We start from the raw sequence: 15,442 nt of genomic DNA, 5'->3' as shown, positions 1-15,442 counted from the left end.
TGTTAATTTACGTCGCACTAGAGCTGCACAATGGGCTATTGGCGACGGTCTGGGAAACATCCCGGAGGATGATCCGAAGACATGCCATCACAATTTTGATCCTCTGCGGAGGGGATGGCACCTCCGCTTCGGTAGCCCGACGACCTGCGCAAAGTCGAACACTTTACGGTAGCACAGTTTAACGAGGACCAATACCGCACACCCTCGGTCTGATCCAAGTGGTCACCCACCCGCACACTGACCGCAGCCAGTGATGCTTGACTTCGGTGATCTTCTGGGAACTGTGTCTTAACGACCAGTCCACTACGGGACAAATATGAAAGAACTGAGATTGAGATAATAATAGCCAGAGGCTGACAGAGAGAATTTTAATTTGAAAATTTCAAATAAGAAGATCTTGTGTTACAGAAATAAAATTACTTAACTAGTCAATTATTATTGAAATCAATCAAAGCAAAGACAGGATTGAAATAATAAAAAATCAATTCGTTTCATGAATTAGGCTCAATTTTTCTTAGAAACTCTTCGAAAGTTTAGTGTTGTTAGAATTTCAATGAGAAACTTACTTAGGGAACATATATTGAAATTTATGAATATTAGATTCAACACTAAATTAGTTATACATTCCTTGCAAATTTAATAAATGGATAAATAAATAAATAATTAAATGCATTTTAAAGTTTTGAACAGTATGTAACAAAACTCACATTCTCACTATTCTAGGTTTATCCAAAATGGAAGCTTTAGACTTGAATTCTTATTTGCACTATCGTCTGCCGGAAGCTGATGTAAGCATCGCACCAACCATCTTAATTTGTCCTCCAGGAGGAGACAGAGCTCGGCAGTTTTTGGAACCTATCAATTTAGACTTCCCAAACGGTGACACATTTCTTTGATTTAATTCTATCGTACTTTTTCTTTGCAATTAGCTTATTATTGAATAGCCAGGTTAAAGTTAGACTAAAATTCTACTTAATATTAGAACGAACCATAGTTTGGAAGATAATTTTTCTTTCAAATTACAATTTTTGTAGATTTTTTTATTGCGTTATCAATTGAAAAAAAAATTCGGATGCGCAGTTACAGTGTCAAGTTATATTTAAAAGTTTAAAGATTAGTTTTAAAAAGAAAATGTGTTCAAGTAAAAATGCTTTTTTTTTGCTAAACGTAAGGTAAAAGCGTCGGAGGATATAGTCAAATTTCAAAACAATTTTTTACAGTAAAAAAAATGCCCACGCTGTAATTTTTCATACTAAACCCATAAGGAATTTTAAACTTATATTTTTATCAGTAAAAAAAACTCTTTATAGTTTATAGATGCATATGAAGTTATTGCCTAATTTTGAAATATTTTTACACTGAAAAAAAGTACAGTCAAGACTACCACAGTACGTTAAAATTTACAGTGTTTTGAAATTTCTGAATCATGTTTTTTTCTTTTTTTTCTCTACCAGAAATGATTTTACTATATTGAACGATAATTTTACCAGACTTTTTCGCAGTATATGAAATTAAGAAAAAGCAACTTATATGGCAAATTAAAAAAAAAAATCAATATTCGTCTCACCTTGTTTAGCATGTTCTTCAAATTCAATATTTTAAACTTATTTTCAAAAATGTATTTAGGTTCCTGGAAGCTTCAAGCCGATGCCCTAAAAGAAGTTGTTTACCTTCAAAACCTCTGGTGGCCCGGTTATAAGTTTTACTATATGCCAGAAACAGCAGAATATAGTGCTATTTATATGGGATATGGAGAGAGAAACGATGATTTGCCATTCATGATATAAAGACCTGAAAGCAAAATAGTTTTATTTTTTATTTTTAATTATTTGTATTTTGTCTTTATATGCATTTATAGTTTGTTTTCGTATTGAATAAATTTCCAAATTCTAGATTCGAAACTAATTATTAAAATACTTCACATGGCACATTTTAGATAAATCATTAAATTGTTTGGAAGATAAGATTAGTTTGCTTGTTTTTTCTTACTTTTTGCATTATTTTGCTTTAATTTAGGCCAAAGTAATTAGGTCATATTTAATAATTAAAGGTCATGAAATACGATACCAGAGTTTTTTTTACTGCTTTACAGGTAAAATTTTCAAAGCAAGGATCACTTCCATACATAAAGTTTTCAAATTTGCACTTATTTGAAGTTACTTATATCTATAAAAAACAGTCATTCATCATTGAAATTCTTTGAATTTAACGAAATCAATTGTTGATAAATTTTCAAATATGGATAAATAAAAAATTCTAACTACTTTTTGGGGATTTCATATATTAATACAAATATAATTTCGATTATCTAACAATTTTTTTCAGTAATAAGTAGACTTTTTTTATAATTAAAAAATACCAAAATATATTTTTGCTCGTCATTAGAGTGTTAGAAAAAATATATAAAAGAGACAACGGTGTACCATCTGCGTCAAAGGGTTAATTAGATTCGCGCAATATTCAGAAATCGCTATATCGCACCTATAACGTGGCTTAAGAGAATATTCTGTTAAAAATTTAAGGCTAAAATTATGAATGCAATCTAATCTGTTTTATGTGTGAGTTCAAGTTATTATAAAGTTTATTTCCCATTATCGAAAGCAATGGTGGATCGAAATGACCAAAAATAGCATTGTCTGTGGGTGTAAAATTTATTGCACTGAGTCAAAATATGTTTCATAGTAAGCGGTTCCTCAGATGAAAATATGATGTTCATTTCCTTTGTTTCATAAATGCCATCTTCGTCATATGTTACTTAGAATTCTTGCGAAAAATGAATCAACTATATAATGGGAATTGCATAGCAGTTCTGACATATTAAAACAAAAGATTTTGAAGTTGGCTCCAGATTTAGATTTTATAAGATAAGCATTTAGTCTTGCTTTGTCTTAATATGCGCCAGAAAAAAAAGGACCACATTAAATAACTTTTGATCTAATGATCTGATCTTCACATTCTAAGACTCACTCTTAATGGTTCGAAGATGTGAGACCTCAAATATGCTAATTAATTAGTGCATACAAAATGTTAAATTATGAAATCAGAGGCAAAAACATACTTTTTTTGAATAAACATACCCTTGTTTTTAAACGATTTCGGATTTCTGACCCCCAAAATATAGGGGGAGGCCACAATCTGGGAAATATGGTCCTAATAGCTGTCCAAAGTTTGGATCGCTCTCCTGACCAAACTATCGGTACCATATTCCCCAAATTGCGGCTACCCTCCATGCTCAGGAGGTGAAAAATCCAAATCTGTCAGCAAAAAGGGTATGTTTATTCAGAGAAAGTGAGTTTTTGAGTCTGATTTCGTAACTTAAAATATCGTATCGTCCTCGAACCATTAAGATTGGGTCCATGAATATGAAGATCCGATCATTAGATCAAACGTTATCCAGGATAGTCCATTTTGTGGGGGTGTTGCGGAAGTACTTTGCATTTTCTGTATCTAAATTAAGGAAAATTACAGGGGAATATTATGTTTTATACTTTTATTCTAAGCATTTACATGGGAAGACATCAATAAAAGCTCTGTTTTACAATATACATATTTATAAATTCACATAGCACCAGGAGTAGTGTTAGTGTCACAAAAGCTCCTCATACATAGTATATGGCAAACCAATAGATTTAAAACTTTTTATTTGAAACAACTTATGTTCGACATTTTAAAACTCCCAGCGCTATGTTATAATATATATTAGCAATAACGTACTTAGTACATACTATTTGATTCAATATCACATCAATGAATACACGTATATATAATATCACACAATTGTCATGTAAAGCAGGGGGAAGAATAGTTTACAGGGATATGCATACACATAGAAGAACAATGTTGCAAGCTCTAAGATGGTAAGCATTTAAAAAACAAATGAGAATATTTACAGATGTTTATTTTTAAGGTTTACACTAAATTGATTTATCATTAAATTATGATGATGAATATTCTTAAGTTTTATTTCAAATTGTAGATGGTCAATTTATAGGCTTATTAACCTTTATTATATCAAATTTTAAACGAACTTTTACAACACTACCCAGACTTGTTAAACTAAGCATTGTTAAGTTTTCGAACTGATAAAATTAATATTTCTGTAGTTTAACTGGAATCTTTGTGTCTGAGTACATTTTGATGAAAAACAATTTCAATTATCAGTTTACAATGTTGTGTAAAAATTAAAAATTTCTTGCATTTATATGAGTGGATTTTAATTATTTCAAATAATTTGGAGTAATCGTAATTGAAATCAAAACTACTATGACTTTTGTTTGCTATTAACTTCATATTATCTTTATATTTCACTTTTAAGTTATATAGGCATATGTATTTAAAATTTTACGTGTTGCATCTCTTTAATGAACAAGTTTAAAAGGAGTATTTCATTTTATTGCTTTGTCATTTAATTGAAAAAAATTACAAAAAAATAAATCTTTGTCATTTGAGTTTTTATTAAAATAAATATCCTCTTTTATTAAAAAAAAAAGATTTTTCTCTCTTTTGAATTTTGGTGTATAAGTTTTTTTTATTAAAAATTGTCTCTATATATGTAAAATAGGAATTTCTTGATTAGTAAGTTAGATCTAAATTTTTGGTGGAATAGTTAGAATCTACTGTAATACAAGCTTAATGCATTTTTTTGGAGTTTATTTTTTATTTTTAGTTTTAATGCAAAATAAAATAGTAAAAGGTAATTTTAAAAGTATTTTAAAAACATTCTACAATTGAAAATACTGTCAGAAGAGTTAGTTTTGAATATTTAACTTTAAAACTCTTTTAGTAAAAATAAATTTGCAAATTTTATTATTGAATAACTATGTATATATTTTTGTTTAAAATGGACACATATTCTATGATGTTTTAAATGATTGGCTTGTAATAGTATAATGGTTTTAATAATCATTCTTATATAATCTTAATAATCATAATTATCACAGTCACTCAAAACTTTTGGACCCAGGTTTTTTTGATTTAGAGAACATAACATTTTACCTTTTCATTACCATTCAATTTAATATAAAATATTTTAAGTTGAATGACTAAGCGAACCAAAATTGTATTTTCTTTATAGTCTTTATTTTAGGAAATGCATGTTAAACTGCTTTTAATTTACTTCAGATTTCAAAAGTTTCAGCTAATTTGATCGTACTTTTATTTAAATAAAAAAATGTTGTAGTCCAAATTCAAAAATGTCTCAAGTTTAAAAATATCAAAACTTGTTAAGCTTGTTAATCATCACACCTTATTTAAATTATTATTTGTGTTATTCATCATATTTCAATATTTTTATTTTGTAAGTAATTGAAGTGGTCTATGTTAAAAGGGTTATGTAATATTTTTTACGAAAAAAGTTTCTCGTTGGTTTTGATTATCAAATCACTCATCGATTATCAAATACCGAGTAATTTTCTAGACTGCCTAAGGAAGATAATCTAGCAATTTGGAAGCAATCAAAACAATATTTCGATAATCAACCCCTTTTTTTTCCTCTCTCGAAAGTGCCGATTTGTAACATACCCCCTTTTAACATTGACCGTTTCAATTATGTATATATAAATATTGTTAAAAGTTTTTTTAATGTATTTTTCATAGAATTGTGATCTTGTGTAACTTGAATTAATGATTTTGATTTATCTATACCTTCAATCGATCTGTAAACTTAATCGATTAAACATATTACATCGATTAAAAATATTACATAAAATCAATTAAAAATATTACATTGATGTTTGATAGAAAATTGCAAAATATTAGTTATAATGATGACTAGAAGTAATAAAAACCGGCAATACAATTACATATTTTACAATCATTTTAAAACAATTTTTACAAAATTCAAAATATTTTAAAATTAAATATAGCTTGTCCATTAATTTTCTTTCTATTTATGTTTCACACACATTGTAGGAATCAGGTACGAGGTCAAAACTTCCTGAATAACGTGATCCTGATATTATATGGGAGTTCTACATTATTATTTATAGAAATTGAAACCATATTCAATTTTCTTTTCCGAAAATTATGTATTCAGTATGTTTTCCATGATATTTTGCAGATTAATTAAAAGACACCGTTTTTATTGCTAACTTCAAGAATATTGTGAAATGAAATGCAAAGTTTTGATGTAGTACCATCAGTTGGAAGTTTGAACTAAATACCTCAAGTTCAAGTCTTTTCTTTGCAAACAACGTGTATACAATATTTTCTTGTTTGGCATCATATTATATACTTGTTGCTGACGTATGTTTTGAGAATCATGCTCAATATGCGTGGTTTTCAATAAAATTGTACCAAATAAGATTCGGCAACTTTACCACCTTTTTTTCCGTAAACTTAGCTGTACCAAGTATCATACTTCTGCTACAGCAGTCTCATCCAGCGATCGAGCGAGTATGGGTATCTCAATAAATGTTGCACACATGGTTGCTTCTGTATGTGTCATGTGGTTAGGAGTTAAACCCATTCGCATATGTGAGGCACAGCTCACAAAACTAGCATGCCTTACTTGAGGTTTATGAAGAGCACCCTTTAGCTGAGGAAAAGTAGTTTCTAGTAACCTGATAGAAGCGATACGGAACTCGGTACTTCTGTAACCATACATCCAGGGATCTGTTGCAGCATTGGCTACGGTCAGCAAACCCAAATAAAATATAGTTTTCTCGTCCAGCGAGTCAGTGAAGGCTACAACTTGAAAAGGCATCCATAGTAAGCAGAAGATTCCAACAGTCCCAGCTAAAGTCCTGCCGTATTTTGGTCCAGACAATGGATGCTGCCGAAAAGATAATTCTGCAGAAAATATTGCTCTTGCATGAGATCTTGCAACTATGTACACGTAACCGTAACTGAAAATGATCAAAAGCGCACATGGCACGAAGAGTACAGTGAAGAGGAACACGCGAGACGGCCACAAGACGACCGTCATGAAGGAACAGTTTTGTATTGTGTACGTTCCTCTAGCTGAAAACCAGTACAGCATAGGAAAAGACGACACCATTAATGAGTAAATCCAAAATAAAGCGATGTACCTCACAACAGACCCGTGTGTAATGATGTTATTGTACTTTAATGGTGATGCCAATGACGTGCAGCGGTCAACAGCCACGGCCGTCAAGCTTAGTAAAGCAACTGAACACAGGAGAATGAAGAGACAGTACGGAAGAAGACACAGAAGGACACAGCGCACATGAATTCTATAGAACTCAAAGTACAGAGAAGGAGCCAACAAGAGTCCTATGAGAATATCAGCTGAAGCTAATGAGGCAACAAAATAGTTGCTTGGGTTGCGAAGTCTCTTGAATCTGTACACAGCAACTAGTAAGAGAGAATTGCAGACTATGATGGCGGCCGAAAGTACAAATATGAGTAGGACAGCAAATGTCAGTTGTGTTGGTGAATTCCACGGATCGGATGCTGGAAGAGCCCATTCCATAATCTCTGGTTTAGAAGATGTTGTAGAGGTACCCCCAGGGTCTATAGTTGGCTCAAGGTCTATGTTCTTAACGGCTATAGTTATATTCACTCTAGGTACCATGGCTATATTTTCTTCTGATGTGAAACCTAGGAGAATAAAAAAAACGTATGAATATAAAATTTGTACACTTGAGGTTAGGTTTTAATATGTTTTTTTTTTTAAATTTGAAAATAACACAGATAGATAATAAAATTACATATTTTTTGCTATTTATATGTTTTTCCGGAATTTTAAATAGCTTTTCAGAATACTTACAACAGTGAAAAAAATGGTAGAAATACTGGGTGTTTTTATGAAATCTCGGATTATGAAAGATTATTTAAAAGAAAGTATTATTTCGTTACACTTGGTGTTTTCGCTATAATAAAGATCAATTCTATTTAAGCTCTTGTCAAGATGTTTAGTAAGTATTCAATTTTAGTTCAAATATTATTTTATTTTATAACCGACTTTGAACTGCCGACCCAATTTTCGGGTTTTACGACTAATGTTCAACTTCGCAGCCTCCGTAGCCCAATCCAGAAGACAAGGAAACTTCTGGATCAAGTATTGATAGAAATTTGCCTTCGTGGAAGACTTTTTGGTTGTTCAAACCAGCATTTGCGTTCCATGGAAAGGAAAACCACGAAAACCTCCCACGGTTAGCCTGGTGGTATGGGAGCTCTAACCCATGATCCGCCTACCACTGAGGATATTTTACGTCAGCGCTGTGATCGGTGCAAGTTGGATGCGGAATTCGTATCAACCAGCCGATGCTGGGATTCGAACCCGGTTCACCTCATTGGAATGGGAATGTTCCATCCCCCGACCCATCATGGCACGTTCAGCTATTATGTAAAATGTCTGGAGCTGTTAGCGTTAACAATGCAATGGAGTAGATTTCACATAGATGTAGAGTAGTTCATATCTTTACAAACAAGCCCTTGTTTGATCAATAAAACATATATCACTTTATTTCATTAAACTTTGCGTCTTACTTAATAAAACCTTTTGTTGTATTAGATAAAACTTTTCTGTTTTCATAGTATACCATTTTCTTCACAATTGTCATTTTAAATTTCTTTTCCATTATCATTTTCACTTGTACCAACTATACTGTTTAGTTGTTAAATTTTCATTAGAGTATTTTAAATTAAGGTGGTTTTATCTGGATGTATTGTATTTTGTGCTGCTATCTGTAAGTTATTAATCTTCAGCTAAGCAAAGAAAGCGCGGTTTTTTTCCACCGAATAAAACCTTTTTTTTTTCATTTGCACAGATAAGCAAATTTCATTAGTGAAAACGTATTAAATGATGGCATGAAGTATTTGTAAAAAGTAAAAGGAAGTCAGAATGGAGTAATGATAAGAACTTTTAAGTAGTATAATCAAACTACACGTACAAATAACTGATTTTTTAAAAAAAGAATTATCAATCCTAAGAAATGTACCTCCAGAGTAAGAGGATTTACATGCAGGCCGTGTTACAGTTAGTTACTATAAAGTAGCCGTGTTACTATAAAGTAGAACGCGATTTTACATGTAACTATAAAGTAGACGACCTGTGCAACTTTGCGCGCAGGTCACGGGCTACCAAAGCAGGGAGCAAAAGATGGCATTGACTTCGGATCATCTCAGGGATGTTTCCCAGACCTTTGCCAATAGCCCATTGTGCAGCTCTAGCGCGGCCTAAATAAAGTACACCTACCTACACATTTTTAATGTTGAGAGAAACTACCTTTAAAGGAATTTTAAAATAACAGGCATACTATGAGATACGAAGAAATTATTTCAAAATATATTTTGCTCTTTTAATTTTAAATTCATTTTTTTAGAAAAGAGTTCTTTATTAGTTCGTTCCGAAAAGAAATAGTTTTATTAATTATTTCAGTTTTCTAATCATTAAATTTAAAAGAAACAGTTTAATTTGAAAGCTGATACGATTTAAATTTAATTAAATGTAGTTTTTATTCTATCAGAACAGTCATTAAAAATTAAACAATAAATCTTTGCTACAAAAATACTAAACTTGTACCTGTGTTTAAAGTACTGGATTCATATAATGTGAGTGAATCAATAATGAAATGAAAGACTAAGATCAAGACTTTTCAGTCAAAGGTAAAATAAGTCCGAAATATGTTGTATAACATATTGTACCAGCTCTCACAGTAAGCAAAATAATATTTTCCCAAAGAGTACCTATAAGATGTAGGTCTTTTGAAATACCATCCCTTTGAGACTACGAAAGAGGAATATTTCCAAAGTTTTTCAAAGATGTTAAATATTTTATCGTAGCACATCTATCTTCTTTCTGTGCGATGCCTATTGATGATACAAGATCAAAAACTTTACACACGGTTCCCATATTTATACGTAAGTGAATTTAACTTTTCTTAAAGAATGACAAAACGCGAGAAAGGTTTTTTTGTTTTTTTGCTTATGAGACTAGCATATAAAAAGCTTTACTGGTATAAAATTTGTTATTTGAACAAATATAAATATGTTTTACTAAATTTTTTTACATAAAATTAGTATGTTCAAAGCTCAATAACCTAGTATGTAGTATTATGTGCTGCAAGTCTTATTTTAGTTAGTTGTATTGATCTCAAAACTTTATTAAAATCAGACGAAAAAAATGATTGAGCAAGACGAGATTAAAAATATCACAATGAGTTTGATTAAAAAGGTGTTTCTTTTCATCTTCTCTGAATTTCATCAGACAATCGAATAGGGTTTGACGTTTTTAATCTCGTTTTCAACGTTAATGTATGTCTAATTATCATAAAGTATTTTTCTTTAAATATTTACTTGGCATGCCTAATATGTATAACTTTTTGACTTCATTTCTAACAAAGACTATCTAATTTAAGGACAAGAAATATCTTATTAAGGTTGAGAACAAGAAACATCCTGTCTATATTGATAATTAGAATATGTTTTATAAAATAACTGTTTGAGAAGCACAAATATTACACTTTTTTGGATTGCCAGAGAATTTAAAATAAAATTGAGAGAATATTATTTGAAACATTTTCAAGCTTCAACCGTCTATTAAACGGGTTTTGATATCTTCTACTTCCGCCAATTCTGATTTTGGAAATTACTTTCTTACTTAAATATTAAGTTGCTCAAACCAATGTAGGTATCTTTTATCTTTATTTTTATGTAGAATTCTAAAAATATGTATATTAAGGGTGTTCATTGCAGAGCAACCAGTATGTTACCAATATATTTTCGTTGAACATAATTCTTTTTCCCCCCAGCTTTTTTTAACTAAGTTGGTGTGTAGATTAGGAAGGAAGTATAAGGGTTTTTGTTGAACGCTGTTTAGGCACAAGGTTGGCAAAATTCACGATTCAAAAAGAGTAAATAAAAATCGGATTCATTTGATTTAAATCAGATTTCTTTCTTATTTTTCCATATTTACCAGCCAAATCATCAGATAAAATGTGTTAAAGGTGCTTAATGTTATTTAGAATTAATATTATCAATAAAATTTTTTTAATATAATTGATATAATATTTAATAATTAATATTAATAAAATTAATATTAGAAAATAGTATTATTTAAATATAATAAAATAGCTAACGAGAGAGATTTAATAATTCACTCTTTCGTTATTTCTTAGAATAAAATTTTCATTATCCAGGAAGACTTTGAAGAATCTCACACTTAAAAATATATTTATGAAAATCTACTTATTGGTTTATTTAAAAAAATGAATTGGCTAAAAACAATGATTTTCTTAAACAAATCACAGCTGATTTTAATTAATGATTTTAAAAAAAAAATTAAATCATGATTTTCCTGAGATTTAAATCATGCCTGCTCTGTTCAGGCACGTATAATTTTAAACATTTCAACCTTACATCATATCTAATCCTAAAAAAAAACTAGTATATTTGTTATTGGTATTAATAATCTTGATTTTAGAACATAAATTTTAAATTTTTATTTGAATAAGAATGTCATAGCTTTGTGTACAATTCTATTATTGTTTTCTTCACATTACTGAAATAAGTCAAGCATTATTTCAAAAACTTATCTTAACAATTTTGAACATTATAAAGAACAATTTTAAGCATTTTATACTCAACCTTACATCATGTCTAATCTTTAATAAAATGTAATATATTTGTTATTGGCATTAATACTCTTGCTTTTAGAACATTAATTTTAAATTCTTAATTGAATCCGAATAACATAGCTTCGTTTACAATTTTATTATTGTTTTTATCACATTACTGAAATAAGTCAAGCATTATTTCGCAAACTTATCTTACATAGCGATACCTGCGAACCACATTATTACAATCAAATAATATAGAAAGCAAATTGTGATATAAATATGCCATCAAACGTGTTAATTCTTGAGGAATCCTTTCCAGTTGTGTGGAATTGAGATACCTCATTATTAGAGTAATCTCTTTATCCCTTTTCACGCAAGGTGGCTGCTTCGATGCCTTTTAATTAACTGCAAGATTATCTATTGTCATTCAAGACTAAGCAACCATATGTTTTAAATAAAGATGACTCCATACTGTTGGAAGTGCCTGCTTATCAGAATCTATGGTAAGGAAAAGACGAGGAACACACAGCCTTAGGTTAAAATAGTTATACGGCTTGTTCTGTATTGACTGCTTCAAATATAGGTGGTGTTCAAAAAGTATGAAAACGACATCTCGAGGAAGAGTAGGTATCGCATTAAAACTCGAAAAATACACGCTTGAAATATTATCGGAAGATACATTCTAGAAGAAAATGAGGTGATTCAAGATTGGAATCTCAGTGATCATTGGTCGATTCGAATTCTACTTTCGGCTCGTAAACGTAGAATAAGAAAGCAATATGCACGTCAGTGCAGACGCAAAATATTCTCAGAGGTAAGATAATGTATAAAATAATTAATAAAATAAATATGTATATAAAATAATAAATTGCACTCTATATAAAATGAATTTGCACTTAAAAGTAATCTCAAGACAGAAATTAATTTTTCAATTCATCGTCACTGGAGCTTAACATGTAAAAAAATGACTGGTCATTTAGAGATGCACAGTGCGCAAAAATAAAATAAAATAAATAAGTAAAAATAAATGAATAAATAAAAGAAAATTTAAAAAAAAAAGCGAAATAGCTTGCATTTGATTTTTAATGATTGGACTTTCACGGACTAGGACTCAGTCTTATTAGTTTGAGAGTTAGACCTCATACACGCTAATTAGTACAGACGATATTTTAAGTCACGAAATGTACTTTCGCTGAATGCACGTATCTTTTTTTTTAATGGGTTTGGGTTCTAACTCTTTATATATAGGAGGTAGCCTCAAACTGGAAAATATGGTTCCAATTGTTTGATCGGGAGAACGTTCAAGGACACATAATTACAACGACAGACTCGATTTTTTGTACAACGCTCAAGGAAAGGAGACACTTCTCATAACTTATGATGTGATCACGTGTTCACGTACAAGGAGTCTGTCTTAATGGTCCAAGAGCCTAACCTCACATATGCTAATTAATTATTGCAGGTGGTCAATCATGTTACTAAGTCAGGCTCAAAAACCTAATTTCTCTGAATAAACACAACTTTTTCCGAACGTTTTAGATTTCTGACTCTCAAAAGCAGCAATCTGGAGTAGCAGCAATCTGGACAATGAGGTCGTTATAGTAATAGTTTAAGTAGGTGAGCAGTCGAAAGTTTGGACCACTGAATGTCAATTTTACTTTTTGCGTATTTCACCTTATCTCAAGAAATTTTTTGTGTACAATTGTAAAATTCGCTTATCGAAAGGTAATTCAATGTAAAATTATTTTTTGATAATTATGTATAATTTTTTTAAATTTAATAATGGTAAAAAGACACATTATAAGGTAAGCTAATTTTTACATCATTTTAGAGAGAGTCAGTTCATATAGCGAAATTAAAAATTTGAATTAAATCGGTTGAATAGTTTCTAAGAAATTATAAGGTAAGCTAATTTTTACATCATTTTAGAGAGAGTCAGTTCATATAGCGAAATTAAAAATTTGAACTAAATCGGTTGAATAATTTTTAAGAAATTATAAGGTAAGCTAATTTTTACATCATTTTAGAGAGAGTCAGTTCATATAGCGAAATTAAAAATTTGAACTAAATCAATTGAATAGTTTCTAAGAAATTATAAGGTAAGCTAATTTTTACATCATTTTAGAGAGAGTCAGTTCATATAACGAAATTAAAAATTTGAACTAAATCGGTTGAATAGTTTCTAAGAAATTATAAGGTAAGCTAATTTTTACATCTTCATTTCTAACAAAGACTATCTAATTTAAGGACAAGAAATATCTTATTAAGGTTGAGAACAAGAAACATCCTGTCTATATTGATAATTAGAATATGTTTTATAAAATAACTGGTTGAGAAGCNGAGAGAGTCAGTTCATATAGCGAAATTAAAAATTTGAACTAAATCGGTTGAATAGTTTCTAAGAAATTCTATTTTAATTATCCGACTTTTCTAAAATCTGATTCAAATTTCGTCTGGAGAGATAAATTATATTTTTTCTCCCGGCACACTGATTTTTGTTAAATCGATGAATTAGAGCAGGGATGGCGAACCAATGGCACACGTGCCATTTATGGCATGAGACACAATATTTTGGGCACGCCACCGATCACAATTGTTATTACACTAAGCATTGTTATTACACAAATGTTATTACACAAATGTTATTACACTATGAAACATATGCAACAATTAAATTGAAATTCACAAAAACAAACAAAATAATAAACAATTATTAATAAAAAAATTAACAACAATTAATGTTAAAAAACAATTAGTAACCATAAAAAACAAGCTAACAATAAATAGTTATAAAAAAAATAACAGTCCCGCTTAAACCTAACATCTTACAACCTAATATAAGTTATTTGTCATCTAATCTGCAACAACAGAAGTCACACTGATGTTACTTTAAATTGTTTTAAGACATGGTAAAATTTTTTTTTTCAATGTAAATAAAGAGTTGATAGTATTTATTATTATTATTTTCCCAATAAGCACGAAGTCAAAATTATTTGACGGCACGTCTATGACCTCACTAAACAATTTTTTAGAAAAATTGGCACGTTGGTGTATAAAGGTTCGCTACCCCTGAATTAGGGTGAAAGTTTTAAGAAATGCAAAAAGTAACATTTAGGATTTTGTTTTTTAAATTATGCTACAGTTAGGTGGAATCTATATTTCATTTTTTATAAACTCAATTTCTCTTGATCATCATTACAAAATAATCATAAGAAAATCTGACCAATTTACCAGTTTTTAAAATCTGAACGATTTATCCTTTTTTTAAATGGTCCTAATAGTTTAGTCAGAAAAACAGTCCGAAGTTTGAAATCCTAAAAGTTGATTTTACTTTTTACGTATTTCACCATACTTCAAGAACTTTTAAAGGTAATTGAAAATGTTTTACACTTAATTATAAAATTTGCTTATCCAAAGATAATTCTGTGTAAAAAAATATTTTAATAATTACACAAGCCTGCGAAATTGAACTTTTTGAAAAATACAAGAGAAGTTATTGTTGATTTATATGTTATTTGATGTGCTGATTTTGAAAATGACCTTCATTTTCCCCAATCACATCAGGATTTTTTATAAAATCGATATTAATGTTTTTACTAAAATCCTATTTGGAAAGGAATTCTCTCAAATAATTTTGNACGCTCAATAGGATTTTGAATTGTATGGTAAATACATTTTAACATCATTTTAAAGAATGTAAGCTTTTATGACAAAATTTGAACTAAATTGTTTAAATAGTTCCTGAGAAATCAAATTTTAATATTTTTAAAAAATTTGATTTTGAATTTGTCTGGATAAATATATATCCTTTTTTCTCGATAGTTCCTGATTTTTGTTAGGTCGATAAGATTGGTTAAAAGTTTCAAAAAAGAAAAAAAGTAAAAAAATTTTTAAACCTTAATTTTCTCAAAACTACTCAA

At 29.7% G+C, this 15,442-nt stretch overlaps 2 protein-coding genes across 3 annotated transcripts in view; one reads left to right on the top strand and one right to left on the bottom strand.

Annotated features, from left to right (window-relative positions):
- Positions 1 to 723: 723 nt before the first annotated feature.
- Positions 724 to 1,921, top strand: LOC107440826 (Radial spoke head protein 9; the record flags this gene model as incomplete). The annotated part of the gene is given in 2 exon segments (XM_043046645.2): positions 724 to 879; positions 1,627 to 1,921. Coding segments are annotated over 2 exon segments (317 nt in total), but the record flags the coding sequence as incomplete, so codon positions are not given.
- Positions 1,922 to 3,475: 1,554 nt separating this feature from the next.
- The window catches only part of LOC107440852 (adenosine receptor A3-like), a 273,931-nt gene continuing 261,964 nt past the window's right edge, over positions 3,476 to 15,442 (bottom strand). For both annotated transcript variants that reach the window (XM_071178357.1, XM_016053919.4), the window contains exon 2: positions 3,476 to 7,560. In XM_071178357.1, the coding sequence (XP_071034458.1) occupies positions 6,353 to 7,560 (1,208 nt within the window). In that variant the 3' untranslated portion in view covers positions 3,476 to 6,352. The remainder of the gene's footprint in view (positions 7,561 to 15,442) is intronic.

The sequence above is a fragment of the Parasteatoda tepidariorum genome, chromosome 3 (genome assembly GCF_043381705.1).
Source record: "Parasteatoda tepidariorum isolate YZ-2023 chromosome 3, CAS_Ptep_4.0, whole genome shotgun sequence".
Classification (NCBI taxonomy): domain Eukaryota; kingdom Metazoa; phylum Arthropoda; class Arachnida; order Araneae; family Theridiidae; genus Parasteatoda; species Parasteatoda tepidariorum.
Note: the sequence above shows the minus strand (reverse complement) of the source record. Positions and strands in the feature narration are given on the sequence as shown.